This window comes from Lagopus muta, chromosome 1 (genome assembly GCF_023343835.1).
Source record: "Lagopus muta isolate bLagMut1 chromosome 1, bLagMut1 primary, whole genome shotgun sequence".
NCBI classification, from domain to species: Eukaryota; Metazoa; Chordata; class Aves; order Galliformes; family Phasianidae; genus Lagopus; species Lagopus muta.
Genome location: NC_064433.1, coordinates 191,716,576 through 191,738,160, shown reverse-complemented (window position 1 = coordinate 191,738,160; position 21,585 = coordinate 191,716,576). Strand labels below are relative to the sequence as shown.

Below are 21,585 nucleotides of genomic sequence, written 5' to 3'. Positions count from 1 at the left end.
AATCTACCCTTCCTCAGTTTAAAACCATTTGTCCTTGTCCTGTGATTATAGATCCTGGTAAAAAGTCTTTCTCCATCTTTCTCAAGTGTCATTCTTTATATACTGAATGGTTACAATAAGGACTTCCAAGAGCCTCCTCATCCCCAAGTTAAACAACCGCAACTCTCTCAGCCTTATCCCTAAGAAACATTACCCTGGGTGGCAAATATAAAGATGTGCCCTTGTAGAAACTTCAAATGGTCTAAGAGCATCCTACAACATCGTGATTCACATCACAGTATTTATTTATGTCTAATGAATGTTGCCTCCTTAAGAAAGACAGCATGACATATCAAGAAGTGAGTTTAGGATCTGAAAGCAGCACGGCCCTGGACATTTTGTGAAATGCCTGAACTAACTGTCCATTATTGCTTCATCCTGTGACATCATCTCTAGTGAACAGCTACACAGTTTGGTTTGGCACGAGCTCAACATTGTTTTCTTGAGGTATACCTGCCACCCAAGCTGAAACTCTTCTCTAATTCCATGCTATTTTAGTCAGCTAGGAATTACCCACAGAGAAAGTTCACCAAAGCACAAGGGTACGTTGTTTCACCTCCTGTCACATTGCCAGGCAGACCTGATGGCCAATTTGATGTCATGGCAGCCATGTGGACTTGCTACTTAGAGAAATGAGTCCTGTTGTATATTCCAAGTGGAGCATGAATAGGAAAGTGATCCATCACTGAAAGGGGAAGAAGTCTTCCAAAAATAAGTTTAATCCTGATATGGTAACAGAAGAAATTATTCCCACAGACTCTACTATTGTTGTACCTCCAGCTCTGTTGTGTGGGTCTCAGAAGACATGGGTAAACCTATGGCTGATTCCAGGTGACACCTGATGGATGGATGTTTTTCTGGTTATACCTCTTGAGCCAATAATGTCTGTCACAGGGAGAAAACCCTGGCCCCATTTGCACAGACCTGGCCCTCCTCACACTCAGGCATCAGGATGTGTCAAAGAGCAAATTTCACTTCAGAAAAAAAGGACCACTAGTTTGTGCATGGTCATATGAGGTCAACCATGAGCCATCTCCTGCCACAGGCTCAGCCCCTCCAGATCTCATGGGATTCCCACTCTTCCATGGGAGAAAACAGCAAGCTTGGCTGGTGGAGCTGGCATGGAAACGAACAGCCATGAATAAACAGAAACCAAAACTTCCCGCTACTGAGATGATCCAAGGCATCACTGCCAGTATAAGCATCACTATCTTGAGATGGCATTAGCCCAGTTGCTTTTCAGGGACTACAGATTAAAAAGAAAATAATGGAAACCAGCCAGTCAGAGATGAACTGGCAGTATAAATCACTCTCAAAAGATTAACAGTTGACCATGTGCTCACCTCGCTCTTAAAATAGATTGTATCATGTCAACAGGATGCCCATCTCTAATTATAAATGATATTTCCCCAGACTAAACAAAGTTTGATATTTCTGCTCCATTTCCTTCAGCTTCGATTGTAGCCTGTTCTTTAAAAAAAAATGCACTAAGAAAGAGAGATTCTCTTTTTCTGTTTCTCCAGCTCTGTAGGGAATTTTGCCACTGGGAGGATGACGATGCTTTACATGCTGGGATTTTGGCTTGCCTTGGTGTCAACATTGGTAAAAAGCAGGGTAGGAGGGTTGACCTCACCACCAAGCTAGCTGTAGTTCCTGTCTTTGGCTTCATTGTGCGGTACCTGCAGGTTTCAGACATTGTCATTGGTTTACTTTAGAGGAAGATACTACTCTTGCCATCTCCTTGGACTTACTGGCTTAGTCTTCTCTAAGACTCCTCTAATCAACCATAACTTCCTTCAAGTCCACTTCACCCTGGACCATGAAAACACTCTCACTGCAAGACACTGACAGCTCAACTTGCAACTGTAGTGCAGTTATACCTTATTACACCTTATTTAGCTATAAACCAGTTACCAATTCCCTAGAAGCCCAAGTAGCTGCAAAGTAAATCTGAAAGTCAAAGTGAAAAATGCATGACCAATTCTCCTGGGACATTCCAAACTCATCCATGCACCCAGATGTGTCATGTCAGGAAGAGGTTTGCAATGTCCGCTCTATTAATTGGTTAGGAAATCGTGCTCCATGGGACAGATCTGGTTTATCTTGAAATGTCTCCCCCTGAGGGGACTGATGTGGTTTCTCTTGTGGATATTTCTCATACCACTGCAATAACAGAAGGATCAATGAATTGAGTGGTGCCAAACAAAGCATAGAACAGATCTTCTTCCTTATTTTCCTTTTGTTTTGAGCAGGGAAAAGAAGAGGAAAGCTGATCTCTCTCCTGTTGTTTCTGGTCCCCACTGTTGACTCAGATATTTCCAAAATATCCTCAACTTATCAAACACTGTTGAATTGTCAGCATTGTGTCTGCAAGGTCTTGAAGGTGATCATGAAAATCTTTAAACTCTTGCTGATCAAGAGTGTGATCAGATCAGTCCTTTGCTCTAACTATCTGACCTGTCCTTTGCTAACTTTTCAGGCAAACCCTGAAAAAGAATTTTACAGTCATAATCCTAGGGAGAGAAGAAATGACTTAGAAATACTCTATTTTTGTCGTGTTCCTTAAACCCTTTGATCCTTCCCATAGCCCCTTGATCCATCCCTACGTCATCACTGATTGAATTCTTTCTTCTTATTTTATAACCCACAACTGGATTCTGGATTATCTCCAACATGTCTGTGTTTTCTGTGCAAAATGTTGGCCTTTTCTGAGTAATAGCATGTACCCTTCCCAGCAAAAACTTTAGAACCACTGTGGCTGCATTTCCAGCAGGATGTGAAATATGGAGAATACAGAAGCACATACAATTTTTCTTAAACATGTATCATCCCTCCCCACACAAGCACATTTAGTAGATCCTATAAGAAGAGCTGAGTAAACTCCTGATCTTCTTTTCCTTATACAAATCAGTAACCTCACCTCAGAATGATATAATAGAATCATATCATGGAATGGTTTGGGTGGAAAGGGACTTCAAAGGTCATCCAGTTCCACGCCCTTGTTATGGAAGGATTGCCACATATACCAGAGGTGAAATATCACTGATTAAATGTAGACATCTGCAAAGCTGACATCTACCAAACTCATCTCAATGCATTCCACAGCTCATGGAGGGAAATGGAAGCTCTTCTTGATAATGATTCATTTAATTCTCCAGCAGATATCAAAGACATCTGTTATGAATCACCTGCAGGGAGCTCCTACTTTCTCCTGTAAACACAACAGGAGCGCAAAGTGACTAAAAAAACAGAAACAGATTCAAAATTAAAGGAAATGAATCCTTCTCACAGGAGGACAAAGAGAATCACACTTTCTGTACACATACATTTGTTGCTGGTTTTGGGTATAGCTGCTGCTGGTGTAAATCCTGGCTTTCCAGCCCAGATTGGAATACTGATAATTTAAAATACTGCCCATATTTACTTGTGTGAAGCCACATAGGGATCGATTTTTCTGAATGTGTTGTAAATTTTGTAAGTGATTCTGCCATTCAGCTGTCACGTTGAGGCTCTGACATCCGTCATCCTATTGAATGATGCCCTATGTAGGATTCCTGCCCCAAAGAACTTCTTTGTGTCTTCATAAAGCATCATCTTGTAAACAAGTGCAAAGATCTTGGTTAGCAAATTGGAATGCAGCTTCCAGGGTTACATTGCACATCCCTTCTCCTTGGGTCATAGAGAGATGCTGAGTTTTAGACAGTGGTGATAGAATCATAGAATCATTAATGTTGGAAAGGCCACTAAATTCATCAAGTCCAACCCCAACGCACCCCCACCATGCCCACTGACCATGTCCCTCAGTGCTACATCTCCATGGTTCTTGAAGACCTCCAGGGATGGCAACTCCACCACCTCTCTGGGAAGCCTGTTCCAGTGAACTACTACTCTTTTAAAGAAGTAATTGTTCCTAATGTCCAACCTGAACCTCCCCTGATGCAACCTAACGCCATTACTTCTTGTCTTTATAGAGTTCATGGTCCATCAGAACTAGAAATTCATTGTCTGTTAATGACATATCATAATCATTTCCTATTTGTAATTTTACTTTCAGAATTTACATTGTCATGACTAGACCACTGTATTTTTATTTTCTGCATATTGTGAGTGCAAATGTTATAAACATCTTTCTGCTATTCGTACGTATTCAGAAAGTTGGTATACCTTCTACCACACATTGTATCTACATGCTTCTTCTTCATTTTTTGTCCATTTTTTCCCCTTCCTACTGGCTCTTTTCTGAATCAGAGAGGTTCTCTTGAACTTGTGTGATGCCTTCACTTGATATGGGTTATATTATTTATATTGATAGGGTATGGAACAGGCTCTCCAGGGCAGTGGGCATGGCCCTAAGCTGCGGGAGCTCGGAGGACATTTGGGCACTGCTATCAGGCATAGGATGTGAGTTTGGGTGGTGCTGTGTGGAGCCAGGGGTGGGACTCTCTTTCAGTTGAGTATTCTACATCAGATGTCTGTATTGGAAATAGGATGCTTCTAGCATTGAGGCCTGCAGGTATGGCCATATTGCTCATTGTTTCATATTATTCTTGCTGGATCAAGACTTCATTTCTTTTCTCTTGTCAAGGAATACACTATTGATCAATGTATAATGCACCTCAGAAGGGACCAATTCTACTGTACATCAGTGAATACCCACTGACTGCAAAAGAGTAATTTCAGGTTACCTTTGCTGAAAAGTGACCTGCCTCTTTCTCCAGACACATGTAGGACAATGTCCACTCCTCTTTTAGCCATGGCACTGGGTCTTCTCACCATTTACATCACCACAGAATCATAGAATCAATAATGTTTAAAAAGACCTCTAAGATCACCAAGTCCTACCCCAGCCCCAGTCCCACCATACCACTAATCATGTCCCTCAAAGCCACATCTCCATGATTCTTGAACACCTCAAGGGATGATGACTCCAACACTTTCTCGGGCAAGTGCTCCCTGTGGTTACTCCATGTTATACCACTCCCAGCTTTCATCCTTGAAAAATGCAGACAGTTTCTAAAAAAAAAAAAGTAATAAAACTGCCAGCACATTGTGCAACATGAGGCTGCTGTAAAGCTCAAGGTTCACAATAAGAAGGTCATTGATTATGACTTTCTTGGAGACGTCAAAGTAAACATTGGCAATATCTTTCTGTCCACTGAACATTTCGCTCGTTGATGCACAGGGAACACATAGGACAGCTGATTTACATATACTTCGTCTGCCCTCTGGTGGTGAATGGCTGCTGATTAGTTTTTTTTCATGCAGATGCATTTTTCTGTACACATGCTTCTGAATATGCATATGTATTGACGTATGGCAAAGAATGCTGTCATCCAAATTGCACCTTCAGTCTGAATTCTGCAGATGTGAGTAGCAGTGGTTGTCATGGGCTGTCACCAGACATTTTATGCTGAAGATTTTCCACTTGGCTGAGAATGTATTAACATTTAGCTCCATTAAAACATCAGCATGAAAATAACAGAAGTATATTTAATATATATATTTACCAGCTTGGAGAGACCTGTGAGCTCTTCATCTGTCCTTTCCTTCTCTATAAATAAACCTTGCTGCAACTGAGTCAGCTGCACAAAATTAAAAGCAAAAAATTTCTCCAGGACCTTTTTTTGCAGCAAATGAAGGACTGTATAAAAATAACTGCATGGATATGCTTTTCCTTATGCAATGCCAGTCTGGATGACCAAGGGGGTGCAGGGAGAAAGGTAGCTTTGGACTGAAAGCAGAGTGACCATGATTGCTGGGAGGAGATATATTCCTTTAGCATCTGTGTGGGTTTTATTATCAGTTCAGTGAGGGCTCAGCATCATTTGCTTACTCTTTTCCCCTCGTAGCTGCAAAGAGCAGAGGGGTTTACTTCATGCCTTTTGGCACTTGCATACTGGGAAAAGGGAGTCTCCTGCTGGCATGTTTATTGAGCAAAAGCAATAGAGTTCACAGACACAATGGTGTCCCTGTTGAGGTGCATGCAGAATCTGTCTCTTATTTTCTCACCAATTTGGCTTTCCTTTGGTTACATGATTGAGAGAAAGGAGGATCTGCAACAGGACACTCCTCTAGCAAATGAGACAGAAACAACTCTTGGTACATATGTTATGTCTCATAGAATCACAGATTCACAGAATGGCCTGGGTTGAAAAGGACCACAATGATCATCTAGTTTCAACCCTCCTGCTATATGCAGGGTTGCCAAACAGTAGACAAGGCTGCCCAGAGCCACATCCAGCCTGGCCTTGAATGCCTCCAGGGATGGGATAACTTGTTCCAGGTTCCAAGTCTACTGGGATGTGAGCCAGAAAAACTCATTTAACATCTTCACTTGACTTGAGCTGAGTTTCCCATTTGGGAAAACAACCTCCAGCCCTTGGAGTCATTGAGTTTGCAAGTTCTTTTGTAGACTATGTTCATGATTTTGTGTTTGCCCTGGATCACGTTTCAAAGCCATGCACAGAGAGGAGTACACCATGCCACTGCACTCTTAGCTTAGGCAACATGGATATAATATCCATAGTGACCAAACCCATTAGTGTACATGGTATACTGACTGTGGCAATACACCTCTATGCTTTTGTAAGCATCATGGTAGCTCCATCTGAACCACTGATCAGTCCCTATGTTCTGGATTCAGCTGTTAAATTGCTGCCACTGATGGTATTTAGGCCCAAACAGTCCAAGGTTATCTCTATACTCATGTAGTGATTGATCTAGTGTTATACAACACTGCCTGCAGCAGAGGAGTTGGAATTAGATGATCTTTGAAGTCCCTTCCAACTCAAGCCATTCTCTAATATGATTTTCTGATTCTATCCCTGGGGGGCAGGAATATTCCTACCAAGTATTCTGGGTGTTCAACAGCAGAAGAAAATTGAAATTTCAGATACAATGAATGATTTGCTGAAGATCTTTCAGGATGTGAAACCTGCCATCTCACCACAGCCGGAAGGCTCAGCAGCTGAGGAGGTTCTTCATTTAGTACATTTCCACCTTACCATCTTCTGCTGGCTGGGCACATATGGACAGCAGTGCCTGAACATGAAATGATGGCAGTTTCATTCCACCTAAGTTACCCTTTTCAAGCTGATTCCTGCTCTCCATAGCCCTCAAAGCAGCATTCATTTGGTCATTCTGCATACTGAGTCTAGGCATGGACCCACCATGAGTAACATGTCATAGCTCTTTGTCCCAGCTGTGCTGCAGCCCTGACAGGTGCAGCCAAGCAGAGCAACCTCGATGACATCTCTCTGTGAATACACTTTGACACTTTACTTGGATAACAACCTGTGATTATTCTCTCTGGAGTTTTCTGAGTTTTGATTGTGTCTGGGGAGCTAGAGTTACAGATCTGGCCAGGCAGGCAATCACCTTTGCAGGGAGCCCACACAAGTAGGTTAAACAAAAGCTTTATTTCCACACAGTGTTCTTGGGACACAGTGCCAAGACTTCACAGACGGTTCAGAACAAGGATTGGCAAGGAACACTCTGCTCCTGTGATGCTTTCTCATTACAAACAGCCCTGAGTCACAAACGTGTGCTCAGATCCAAGCCTGAACTTCCTTTAAACTTAGAATTGTTCAGGTTAACAAATTTCAGGTTTGTGCTTTAAAGCAATGATGTGTCAGAACAAAGATCAAAGAGTCATAGAACCATTAAGGTTGGAAAAGACTTCTAAGACCATTTAGTCCAACTGTTCACCCACCACCAACATTGCCACTACCACATTCAGAGACTGCAGGTACACTTTTGATTCACGAGTAAAGCTCTCTGGTTCCACTACACACAAAATAGTGAACAAATAATGAAATCTGGTCTGATTGCTAGAGCAGTTAATTGTAGTACCATCTACCATGAGATGTTATTCTCTGCTATGCAACATTCCGACAATGCAATCTTTCTGGTGAGCAAAAGGTTCAAGAGCAGAGTTCAAGGCACACACTCTGTTTGCTGTCTTCTCTTCCTGCCTACAACTTTCTGACTGCTGTGGAGAAAGGTCAGTTGGTTTCCTGTAGGATTTCAGGATTTTGAAATACTATTTCAGTTCCAGCTTCTGAACAAAGAAAATAAATAAAGAAGGAAATTGGATGCGGAGGTCGGAGCTGAGACATCTGCCTCCAGGGCTGCTTTGCAGTGGGGCTGGATTGGAGAGAAGGCCCAACAGACGGGCAGCTGAGGTATCTGGCAGGCAAACTGTTAGAAACCCAGACCGTTTTCCATTTGGAAACTGCAGAACATTCACAACTCGGCCAATTCTAGCAACAGTAACAAAAAAAAACTTCAACATTAATAAATGTTTTCTGTTTAAGACCAACTGGAATTTCATGCATTGAATCATGATCTTTGTTTGGACATCAAGCCTAAATAGATATAACATACAGGAGTTGGACTTGATGATCCTTATGGGTCTCTTTCAACCAGGAATATTTTATCATTCTGTGACTCTGTACTTCAGATTTTGTCCTTGGCCCAGTATTCACTTTCCTTGAGCTTCTCCACATATGTTAATGAAAAACATTTCAGACATTTAGCTTTTTGAAATTGAATGCATTTATTTTCACAGTCTGCTGTACTGGTCTTCGAAAGTGCCTGCAGCCTGCACTACCTAGTTTGACTCATGAGTTAAGTCCAGGCAAAAGAGGGGCTTAATTCCTTTGAATAGAATCAATATAATCTTCTAAGAGAGCAAGGAGGTCATTTTTTTTAATCGACTTTCAGGTGTTTAATGGATTCTGTGCAGGAAGGGAGACTATGTTGTGTCATGTAATGACAATATGTGACAAAAGTCATGGATGAATAGAATCATTAAGGTTGGAAAAGACTACTAAGATCATCTAGTTAAAACCACTCATTAGAGAAGGAACAAGGACCAAGGGAGACTGAGATCTGCAGATATCATGAAGCCAGGCTTGCAGGAGGGCTGTGAAAATGTATGTGAATGAAGAATAGGATGATGAATGAAAATACCAACAGCTGTAAAGTAATGACCATCATAGGAGAAGTGTCAGATGTTTCTTCCTCTGCACAGAATATGGAGTTGGTCATCGTAAGAATGACCAACATAGTACATTCCTGGTCTCCCCTTACATCAAATTTTCTGTAACCTACATCACTGGCCTCACAAGTTGACCTAGCAATCCTATAACTCTATGCCTATGCCTGCAGTAACAGATCTAAGGACATCATTCCACAGGACCTCAGTGTGAGCATGGAAAATGAGAGGTCCTCTGCCTTCTCCCACCTACACTTATATTGATGAGGCCAGTGGTGAGAGTCATGCTAGGATTTTCTAGCATGACTGAAGGGAAATACAAGGATGTTGGAGAATTGGACTAGATGACCTCTAAGGGTCCTTTCCAACTCAAGTGATTCTATGATTCTATGATTACATGTGTGACTAAAGATGAAAGAAATCCTGAGCCCAGCTTCACCTGTGATGCTCTTGGACTTTCATCCAGTTGATGACCACTGTTATTGAGTGTGAGTAGATGGGAGAGGGGGCATTAATGTTATGCATATGACCTTCCACAATTAGAAGGAGGCAGGTTGACCCGATGAACTCCATGCACTCATAATGGGGGAAAATCCATTGCTGATGTGGGGACAGAAGGTTGTAGAGAAGGGAGGGTTCCTGCTGCAGTGACCGTGCTGTCCCTGACCTCACCACTGAAGGGCAAATCCCTATAATGCCAATGTAAACAACCAGAGCTTCAGGGAAGGCGGATGTTGTTGCATGAGGATGTCAGAGACAGCACAGTTTCATGAGTTCAAAGAGGGGTAATAATATTGAAGTGCTCTCAGAACGCTCCTGCCTTCATCCAAATCCCATGGTAGAATCTCAATATTTTCCGATGTACTGCAGAGAGTGGCATGATTCCCTACATGTTAGCATCCTCTAGCGTGGGAAACTATCCTAAATCATAGAATCAGTCATAGAATCATAGAATCACAGAATCATAGAATGGTTGAGTTGGAAGTGACCTTGAAGCCCATTCAGTTCCAATCCAATGCCATGGGCTGGTAGCCACCCACCAGCTCAGGCTTCCCAGGCCCACATCCGTCCAGGCCTTGTGCACCTCCAGGGATGGGGCACCCATAGCTTTCTGGGCAGCTGTGCCAGTGCCTTACAAACCTCATAACGAAGAACATCTCCCTAACATCCAATCTAAATCTGCCTTCTCCTTGTAGCTCTTCTGTCACTCATCCATGCTCTTCTGCATATCACCCCCACTACCCCTCTGTATGGCTGCTGGTTTGGGCATTTTGAGATTCTGTTGAGATCTGTCTCTAAATAATTGAGTAATTGAGTGAGTATGTGGGGTTCTCTATATGGATTTATCAGCAGTGAGTGCTGAGAGGTAATCTGAAAAAGACACAGATACAAAGAACAAGGCTTTCATATAGAGGAACAAGTCTCCAAAGATCTTTATTGTCATTTGGATTTAATTCACTGTTAAAAATACTGTAGATCCTATCGGAAATATAAACTATTTTTGGGTAGTGTGAATTGGACATAAGTGCACCTCCTAAAGCTGTCAGCAGATTGGCATGATTACGTTACAATTTATCCTATAAAATGAGCAGTAAACATTCCTGTAGTCACTGGTTGATAGTGGTTTTCTGAGCGCATGCCTAACTGTCCAAGAAATCTACCAAGAGATCTATTCATAGTCACCTGAGGTGCTGTCTGCAGAGCTAGAAAACTTACATTCGCTACTTCCAGCAAATGTCTTCCTCTTACAACATCCTAACACTATTTTAGGAGCAAAATAACGAGAAAAGAGTGTGATACAATAATTATATTTAGTACGTTAAGAAATCTCATGCATAAACGTAAACCTGTCTGAACAGAACAATGCCAGGAAATTATATGTATGTTTTATAGCCTTCTAACAGCAGAGGTTATCACGCTTTGGGATGAGTCCTCGGCCTCTTCTTGTTGGAAGTAAGAGTTAAAAAAACAAAGTGGCTTCAAAGTGAATTCAGAATTATCTTGGGATTACTCAAGTCATCAGTGATCAGAACTTTGCTTTTCTGCTCCCTTTTCCCACAGATTGACTGCTTTGTTATTTTTTTTAATAAATTCGAAGAATGCTGTTTATTTTTGAAGACTACAGACTGAAGAAATAATTCAAAAATTGTGTGCAGAAGGGCAGATTGAAATCTCCTTGTACAAATGCTCTTCAGCTGGAAAAAGTTTACAGCTATTGAATATTTTCTTTAAAATGTCTCTTTTTGCAATATAAAAAAAAAAAACTTACTAAAAGATTATTTTTAGTGTGTAAGTATGAAATCAAAACAGGATACACCAAGACTGAAACATATCTATGTATCCATGCTTATATATAGATATTTGAAGGTGGAATATATACATCATGGCCAACTGAAGAATTGTTTTATAGCTGTTACTACATTGTTGTTTTTTTTTCTTTCCTCATGCATTTACAATCTTTAACTTAACATGTATCAGAAACAGAAGGCTGTTCTCCTGCATGCTCACTGTTACACTGCCATATAAATGGAGCAATGGGAAGTCATTCAGGAGGGATGATGGCATATTCCTGCAGCTGCCAGATATCTTGAGTCTCTGACTACACCTTACAGAGCTATACTTAGATAATTTTCCTTTCAGAGAATGGCTTGGGTTGGAAGGAACATCAAAGATAGTAGTTTCAACCTACTGTGGGCAGGGTTGCCACCCAATTCATCGTGTTCCTGTGGGGGTTTTTCTTCATTTGGAGGCCAGATTTGAATACACAGTCATACTCAAGGCAAACCCAATGATCCAAGTCTTACTTAGGAGAAAATGTTATGTCAAAAGGAAAGGTGGAGGTGATCATCAGATTCCCATAGAAAACACGCATTTCTGCTTGTGACATCTGAAAAGCATTTTTAGACAAGATGAAAGTTGTTGTAAGCCACAACACTGTTCTGTAACAGCTTCTGTAACAGAACAGCTCTGCTGAATGTTTTTAACATGGGAAAATTATGGAAAAAATACATAAGCTGATTTTAAACTCAAATTTGCACTGAGCAACCTAGATAATATCCTTCCCTGGAAGTATGTACTGAGGTATACTGAAATAATGCTTGGCCTACATCTCTTCCACAGCATGTTATTCCTAGATGAATTTTCACAGAGGGTCATGACACACTGGAACAGGTTGCCCAAGGAGGTTGTGGATGCCCCATCCCTGCAGGCATTCAAGGCCAGGCTGGATGTGGCTCTGGGCAGCCTGGTCTGCTGGTTGGCGACCCTGCACACAGCAGGGGGTTGGAACTGGATGAGCATTGTGGTCCTTTTCAATCCAAGCCATTCTATAATTCTATGATTCTATGAATTTGTGACTGGATGGGCAAGTAGATCGAAGAAGGTGAAAGCTCACCTCAGCCCTTCTGGACAACTGAAGTTGGAAGACAGCTGTCAAAGGGCTGCTATGACACTTCAGTTACTGCCAAAAAGACCAATGCCACAGAGTAAAATCTGGATTTTGAAGAGCATGAATAAAGTTTCCTCCTATTTCACTAATAGTTATAACATGAATGACTTTGACAATGCACGTGTTATACTTAATATGGCGAATTAGCTGCTCTGACAGTAACTTGCTTAGCTTTTTCTGTCTGGCTTGCCTCCTTTCATAAATATATCTTCAATAATGTAAGAGGGTTATTGGTTGTTATTTATCATTTAACTGCTAGAAACTGCTAGAAACTATTTAACTGGTAGAAGTCCTGGGTCTTCTGTTGAGAAGAGTTTAACTTGGGCTTGAGGGAGGTCTTGGTGTTTTCAATGAGCACCTTCTGTTGGCAATACTGATTAAATTACCCTATCTGCAGTTCTCTGCAGACTGGCAGGAGAGACATTAATAAAGTTTGTTAGAAGCCAGATACTGAAAGAAAGTAAAGAAAAATGGACAGAGAAGTGGCCAACAACAAAAGCATTTGACACTGATGAAGAGTGCTCTGTCGGCAGTGCCTACAGGCTAAGTGCTGGCCCTTGGCAAAAACCTGCTTTTGCTCACTGATATTTTACTTTGAACACCGTTGGCTTTGAAACTATTTAGAGAATGGGGAGCAAAAAGAGTATGATGCTTCAGGCTTTTTTTATTGATTAAATGATGGACTTTTCCTTCTCTCAGCCTCACTTTTTAAGTTAAGAAAATTGATCTCTTGTTATCACCCAGCTGAAGGAATGCAGATCATTCTCTGCATCTCAGTTTTCCAATGCCTTGACTTTCTCTCTTCATCCTCCTTTGGGATGATGGGCATGAAATGCTTCAGATGTAGTACATAGGTGTGTGTATAAAGCAAGAAAAAAAAAGAGTCTTTCAGTTTAGAACTGGAATTGCAAAGATGACATATTTTGACATTTTGATCAGAATCACATTTTGGCATTTGGAAACAAATATTGATTCATACCAAACTGCTTAGTTTCAAAACTGCCATTTCAGTCTGAAGATAACATTAAAACAGCATTTGCCACTGAAATGTCAATTTACAAGAAACTGTTCCAGCTTCAATTGACATACAGCATCCAAAATATTTTGATTCGGAATTTGCATTTGTGGGGGAGGAAAAAATCTTTTTTTGTTGTTGTGAAAAACACTTCCTTGTGAATTGTACTGATCTTCATGAAACCAGAGTTTCCTACAACAACAACAAATCTATTTATTGCAAAGTGTTTAGCCTGTTCTACAATTTCTGATTGACTGGAATACTGATGAAGAAGTGGTACTACCCACCAACTTTACTCTCTTTCCAAAATTGCACAAGTGATATCACGATGAATCAGGGCCCAGTTTCAACCAAAAATGATGGTCAGGATTAATCCACCTGCAAAAGCTATGAGGCTGTAGTAATTCTACTTCTCTTATCTGTAAGGAAACTAATTGTAGGGTGTGGGCTTCTCTGCTGGGGTTGACTTCAGAATATCCATCCCAGTCTCACTAGTTCTTTATCGTTCTCAGATATCTTCCTCTTCAATACTTATCTCAGCCTCCTTTACGCTCCCCATTTCTTTAAAGGCTGTTTTTGTCAGTGTCCTCTTTGTGCTCCTTAGGACAAATTTAAGTTTCCTGGTCAACATGCCTGACCAGTTGTGGCTGTAAAACAGAAGACAGGAGGAGTCAGCAGCCCTGCTCGCTGAGGAATAGCTATTCATTTTACATCATTTTACATCAGACCAAGCAGAAACGTTAGATTTTCTCAAAGCCATCAAAGGCCCAAGCAGGGAGGTCTTTTGGTACAGAAATACAGGGATGCTGTAGTCCCCACAAAAGCACTGTAGGAGTCACATGGGTTACTGAGAAATGCAGAGCTTTCAACCAAGGATATCCACTTCATAAAGGTAAACCTTATTTCCATAAAAATACCGAAGGGTTTCAGCTGCTCATGAAGAACATTTCTAACTGTACACCACAAGCATGATAAGTCCTCTGTCTGCTAATAGCAGAGATTCTTTGTTAATCAGATGGGTTTCTTTGGGTTTGAGGTCATTCACTGACACTTATGGGAAATGTGAAGGCCCAGATGCTCTGACAGCCCCACAGTCCCTCCATGTGTGACACAGGAGGCACAATGACACAGGAAGACCTGATAGGCACAGAGTTATTGTACTATAGTGGGAGTTCAGAAACAAACCAAATATAAAGGAGTTATAGAAGGCCAGAAGCTGAGCTTCAGTTAGTTCTCAAGTCTGTCTACAACTTGCTCTGCATCACACATCACATGAAATCAATTTCACTCTGTACAGTAAAAGAAAATTTTCAGGTTGTAAGCTGAAAAGAACAAACTCTAACACATTTCAATATCAGTTATCACTATGTAAGCATTAAAGAGAATTATTTGAGAAACTGTTTTGTACATACACAGATATGTAAGGTTTCAAACTGTAAACATCACTGCTGTAACAATGAACAAGTAATTTAGAAGAAAAATTTATGTAAAACTGACTATATAAAGCAGGGATCCCAAGAATATAAGACAAAGGGCCTTGAAAGTAGAGGAACAGAAAGGTATTAGGCCAAAAAATTATTCATATTGATGACCAATCAATAGTATAGAATTGTTTAGCAGCCCAATGAAACTGTCCTCAATGACAGCACAGGATAAGCCATTTTCAAAGGATATACAACATAAACAAAGCATATACAAATACTAATAACACTGGAATCAGAACTGTATTGACCATTCTGACACCAACTACTGCTTTTGTGTTATCATTTAAGGGAGTTACTTTTTATTATTTGATGTAAGGTTTTTGAAGGTCTGGTTACCTGTCCCTAAGGACAGGTTATTCAATTTGGAAGTAACAAAACATCCAGGACTCCCTGTTCTCTGCACACAGGATGAGAGGTAATGGCCTCAAGTTGCTTCAAGGGAGATTGAGAATGGATACTAGGAAAAATTTCTTCTCAGTGTGGTCAGACATTGAAACAGGCTGCCCAGGGAGGTGGTGGAGTCACCATCCCTGGAAGCGTTCAAGAACAGCATAGATGTGGCACTTGGTTTAGTGGTCATGGTGGTGATGAGTTGATGGTTGGACTTGGTGATCTTAGTGGTCTTTTCCAACCTTAATAATTCCATGATTCTATACTGTGGTCTCTTCACTCTCACATTTGGTGGGAGACCAAGGACAAGTGCAAGAAAACAGTAAGAAATTTTAAGGCGTATTCCTGAATCTTAAGAAACTGCTCATGTACCGAGTCCATGTGATTTAGGATTCATCCCAACAGTTCATTTATTCAACATTATGAGAAAGAGCTAATGACTTTGTAAAAAATGATCAGAACTCTTGTGCAGCCAGCAAGGAGTCAAGAAAAATAAATTTCCCTAGGTGTCTTTTTTAAACCTTTCTGGTGCCAGTGAGAGATTTGTCTCCTAATGTATTGCTGAGAGATGCCTCTGCATTCCAAGACGGAAGCAAATGATGCAGAGCAGCAGATGGAAGAGAAGAAAGATGTGGATGGGAGAGAAATCAACAGAAGTGAGTGCTTGGTCTCAGAAGTTATATTTTTATTATTTAGAGAGATCATGCAGATCATGCAATCATCTAATATTATTCCAACAGTGGGGCTGAAGGAGAAATAGTAAGCTGTAATTTTATCGGGCTTCTGCATAAAGCGGGTTTCACTTTCAAGTACAGTGTGAATCTTTGTCAAAAACTGTGCTGAATCAGCTTTCAGACCTCAAATTCAAATTTGAACTTCTGGTCAACCACACCTTGCTAGTTCATGGTTTGGCCAGCAAGAAGCAACTACAGCAAAAAGCAAACTGTTATTTTTTCAAGCATGAAAGGATCTTGAGGGGTCTATTCTTACTGAGCAGAGTTCATGGATGAAGACTTCAAAACAGAGGGATAAGTTAAAAATAAATAAATAACTATAGGCCATATTATACACCACATAACTTCTGATTTCCAACCAGATCATCCTAACTACACATTTATTTCTCATCTTGGTACCATAACAATGAATAACAGAGCTGATGCCATGAGGTGTGCTAAAAGAAAGCAATAATAGGCCATGTGGGTTCTTCCAGGCTTGAATTCCAGTTTCATCTGAGTTTACCATGAGCTGGGCTTTTCCTTGCACACTGAATTGCCATCAAGTGGATCAATAATACGCTGCAAGTAGATGCAGTAGTACCATGTGTCTTGTAGGAATGAATGGGAAAGCAAGTCATAAATTTGCTACAAGACCCAATAAGGCTGCTACTGTCTCTAGACAGCTCTGGTGCCTCTGGTGCAGTTCCCAGCATCTTTTGAATGAGACGGTTTAAAAGTATAATACAACGTTTTGACCAAAAAAAAAAAAAAAAAAAGCAAAAAAAAGCAAAAAAAAAGCATAAAACTAAAACCATCAATGTGCAGACAAATGACACACAAGCGGACACTAAACAGCAGAGCTACGTGAGGGCTGTCCTACAGCTACTACCTCGGATCTAGGCCTTTTTGCCAAGTTGTTTTGCAGCTTTCCTCCTTTTGAACTCTGCAATTTCTTCCGAGGGTAACCCATGAGCTTTACACCTGCAGTGAACAGGTAGGCCATTAGAGAAAGAATCAGTTCAGTTTCATGTGCAATAAAGAACAGACCATACTGGTGACTATGTGAAAATGTGCCCTCTAGTGTGAAGAGAGGAAAAAATTGTTGGGCCTTCAACTTGACATATTGCAAAGAGTGAAGTTAGCTAATTTAATTTTAACTGTCCTGAAGTTGCTGAGACAGCACATTTTGTAATCTCTATAGCCAGGCACTTCCAAATTGCTCTTGACACATCCTAGACACCTCTCCCAGGCTGAGATGAATGACTTTGTTGATCAAGGATCTCAAATTAGATTTTGACTAGATGGATCTTTTAGACAGTGTGAACCCTGTGGTAATTATTCTTTTATTCCTCTGATCCTCCCTTAGTTCTTCAAAAGGAAGAACAAAACCAAACTTCTATGAAGATCCTGTGGTCTGGTTTTTTGGGTGGTTCCATGTGGAGCCAGGAGCTGGACTGGATGATCCTTAAGGGTCCCTTCCAACTCAGGATATTCTATGATTCTGTGATCTTTAATTTGTTTAGTGTAGTTCCTCTCTCAGTGCCTTTTTCTCTTACATGGGGTGTTGGTTTCAACAATTCTTATCTCTCAAAGCTATGGACCTATTTCCAATTGGAATTTCTATATAACTGTCCCTTGAAACTGCCAGTTTTATCTGATAGCTTAGCACAGATTTTAACAGACTTCCTGGAGGGAAAAACAAATCAGTTTTCAACTCTTTCACCAGTTCTGTCTTATAAATTATTGTCTTTGAATCATAGAATCGTTAAGGTTGGAAAGACCACTAAGATCATCAAGTCCAACAATCACCAACCCATCACCAACATGCCCACTAAACCATATGTACAACCACGTTGTTCTTCCATGTCCTACCTAAATTCTCAACTCCTACAATACCTTTCCTTCTCATAGAAACATTGATTCCTATTTATAAACCTTCCTGTGAGTGCCAGAGCCTTCAGGGATGAGTGCTGAAGACCAAAGGAAGACCAAAGGACATTTAATTCATATGAATTGAATGAGGAATAGATTCTTCTGGGAATATACAACTCAGGTGGGAATCATCCCAGTACCTGCAACAGAAATATTTCCACTGGAACAAAAAATCTGGGGCTCTCTTCTGAGCCAGTGTAGGGAGATAGAAATTACTGAATGAGAGAGTGTATTTATCTCAAAGATGTCTTGCACGGGGCAGAAGAGTGGCACCTGGAAGTGCCCAAATCTCTACTTGATTCTAAAAGCTGTGTAACTTGCAAAGCTCAGAAGGACATGGCTATGCCAGAGCTGGATAATTTACGATAGCTAAAGTACTACCAGCTGGTCCAAGAGGAGGAACACTTGGACTCCAGCCCCTTTATGCAAGCAGTGGCAAAATTCAGTCACACAGAGATAAGTGTGAGGAACTTATCCCTGAGATAACCCCACTGAACATCATCCACAGGGTGATGGAGGATGTTGTTGCCTGTCTCTTCACAACAGTGCAGCAGGTTGTGACCTACCAGCAGGCCAAGACCTGACCAGGGTCTTTGTGGTTCAAGCCCAATATCAGATTTTCTAATCTCTAACTCTAAATACTGTTTATATTTATATCAAATAAACTTTTGCTTATGAATTGGACTTCACCCACAGAACAATAATAAGAAAGATCCAGTACAAACAACACTGATACATCTCCTGAACTTGCTAGTGTCTGAGCAACTGAAAACTGCTGATTCTGCATCCTCCATCCTAATCTCTTCCAATTCACCCTGTCTGAAATCATCTGTTATTTTTTCCAAGACCTTTTCTTCCCTCCACCTTGTTTCTGAAGCTAGCAGGAGAAAAGCTCGTGTGAGGTTCTACACTCCAACTCCCTGGACAGGATCTTCCTGAGACACTGGCACAGGTTGCCCAGAAAGGTGTTAGATGCTCCATCCCTGGAAACATTCAAGGTCAGACTGGATGAGTCTCTGAGCATCCTGATTGAGCTGTAGGTGTCCCTGTTTGTTGCAAGGAAGTTGAACCAGATGGCCTTTAGAGGTCTCTTCTAACTCAAATGATTCTACAACTGCATGATGTTCATAGACAGAGCATCACTGTGACTTGGCCATTCTACCCTTCACTAACAACAACTATGCTCAAATAGCCTCAAGACCTCAGTCATGAGTGAAGACATCTTATCTGTCTTCTTTTCTTATTCCCACCTCATACAAACTCTTGTACTGGAGCAAAACATGATCTACTGCCAGGTATCTTGGGCAATTCATTACATCTCAGCTCTGTGGTCCTGCTCCAACCAACCCCGGGGCCTATAACGTGATTGATTCCCAGTGTTCTCAGTACTTATTCCTCTTGTTATCTCTCAGCAATGTCATTCATAAAAGAAATCAGTTCTGCAAAAGCATCCTCCCAGCCTGCCTAAGGGAGAAGGAGAAACTACCAGGCACATTTCAGCAATGTCAAGCCTAGGGCCAGTGCTGCAAGCTAGAATGTGGTGGACAAAGGTAAGCAGCCCTCCTTTCAATCCATACAAATACCTGCAAAGGAAAGGGCAATGCATTGAATCACAATCAAAAGGCTGCTATCTAAATTTTCTTCATTTCTGAACACTTTGAGTTTCTTACAGCAATTCTCCAATATTCCAGAAGCCTCAGCTTGCTCCTAAAGAGCCTGTTTAAATAAATCAGCTGAAGCAACTACATTCCAAGTTACAGAGCCTTGTTCAAAGGGCGATGAGTGAGTCACTAGCTTTCTTTACCTTTCCCTCTTTAAAACAATCAGAATTCTGATAGAAATTCTTCTTTCTCACCTGTTTATGGCTTAGCTGTGGCCAGAACATTCCTTTTTCTTCATTTTGCTGTTGTATTATTGGCGGTTTAGAAATAATCTTAAAAGTAAACATTGACTGTGAAGCAAAAAAAAATAAAAATAAAAATCTGTCCTGACATGGAGGTGCTCAAGACTCTGAGCCAGAGTGTGCTTTGATTTCCCCAAATATCTTATATTCTATATAAAGTTTGTTTATGAAATCTTGTGATACTGTTGTATAAGTCCAGCCATGTAAGGACAGGTTTTTGGTGTTTTTTGTTTTTTGTTTTTTTTTGTTTTGTTTTGTTTTGTTTTGTTTTGTTTTGCTTTTTTTTGCTGCTGCTGCTGCTGCTGCTTGCTCTACAGGCTCTTTATTTCAAGTTTAAATGTGTATTGGGTAAAAAACTTCAAGTGGGATCCTTGGGATTCCACTTGCCCCTCAAAGAGTTACATTGGCAGCAACAAGAAAGATTCCCCACTGATCCTCTCCTATCAGACTGCCTCCTTACAGACACGGATTGAGAGAGCTTTCTGTTGGGTAGAGTAAGAAGCAATGTCGTCCTCAGGGATATCTTTTTCCTCACAAAAACCTGTTTCTCATTTGGTATTTGGAACTGGATTCTTTGAACATCCTCCAGTGTTTCTCACTCATTTCATTTTCAATTAAATTATTGGTGTTTCCTCCAAGGCTGATCCTCACGTATGGGAAAGTCCTGAAGCTGCCTCCAATTCCTGGCTGCATCTTCATGATGACTTGATGATCTTGAAAGTCTTTTCCAACCTGAGCAATTCTATGATTCTATTCATTTTTTGGTGATTTCTCACTTCACATTGTGCCTAGCATGTATGATGATGTTGGACTGATTGCTCTATGGAATCTTCCACTCTTAACTTCTACATGATTTCATACAAGAACAGGGCTCTGTGTTTGATGACAGCAATGCAAAACTCTTGTATGTCTTTCCCTAGGCAGTGTGTTGATGGTTAAAAACCCTTGAGAGGATTTATGGTCTATATCCAAAATCTGAATCATATATCTATTTATTTTTCTCCTGTTGGCACTATTTAATTTAAGATAGGATTAGAAAAGGAAAGCCCCCAAACAAAACTGCCTCCTGAGATAGAAGTTTCCAGCTGCTTGAAAGCACTGTGTTCAGTACTAAAGCACATAATTTCTGAAATTGGACTGTAGAAGTTGGAAAGTTAGAAGAGCCATCGTGTCACTCAACTCCTCGAAGCTGCAGATGGATGTGATCCTGTCTCGTTGTTGACTGTGGTATGTTTGCTTGTTTGTTTTCTTTTTTTTCTTCTGAATTTCCAATGTTACTGAATATTTTCAGGTAGTAGATAGTTTTCAGTGCTTTGGAAATGCAGCAGGCACAGGCTTACATTTGGTAGATTTCTATAACCTCCTTTCTGCTGTTGGGGCAAGAGGAGTGCCTCACCAGTGCTGATAAATGTCTGTCTGTTCCAGAGCATCACAGCATGTCAGCTTCCAGTATCTCACCATCTTCGTGCTTTTTCTTTGGCTGCTCTTTAGCCCTGAGATTTACCTCCTGGTGTGCCCTCAAAGACACCTCCCAGCTTTCCTTCAAGCCTAACTGACATCTCCAAAAAATATCAAGGGCACAGTTAGACTGCTGCTTAATTGTTCAGCATGCTTGTTTTGTCTATCTCACTGTCTTGGTACACTTTCTCTATGCCCAACC

At 40.8% G+C, this 21,585-nt stretch overlaps 1 protein-coding gene across 1 annotated transcript in view; it reads right to left on the bottom strand.

Annotated features, from left to right (window-relative positions):
• Positions 1-16,979: 16,979 nt before the first annotated feature.
• The window catches only part of GUCY2F (guanylate cyclase 2F, retinal), a 41,173-nt gene continuing 36,567 nt past the window's right edge, over positions 16,980-21,585 (bottom strand). Inside the window, exon 19 of the mRNA XM_048966286.1 lies at positions 16,980-17,071. Within this exon, the coding sequence (XP_048822243.1) occupies positions 16,987-17,071 (85 nt within the window). The 3' untranslated portion in view covers positions 16,980-16,986. The remainder of the gene's footprint in view (positions 17,072-21,585) is intronic.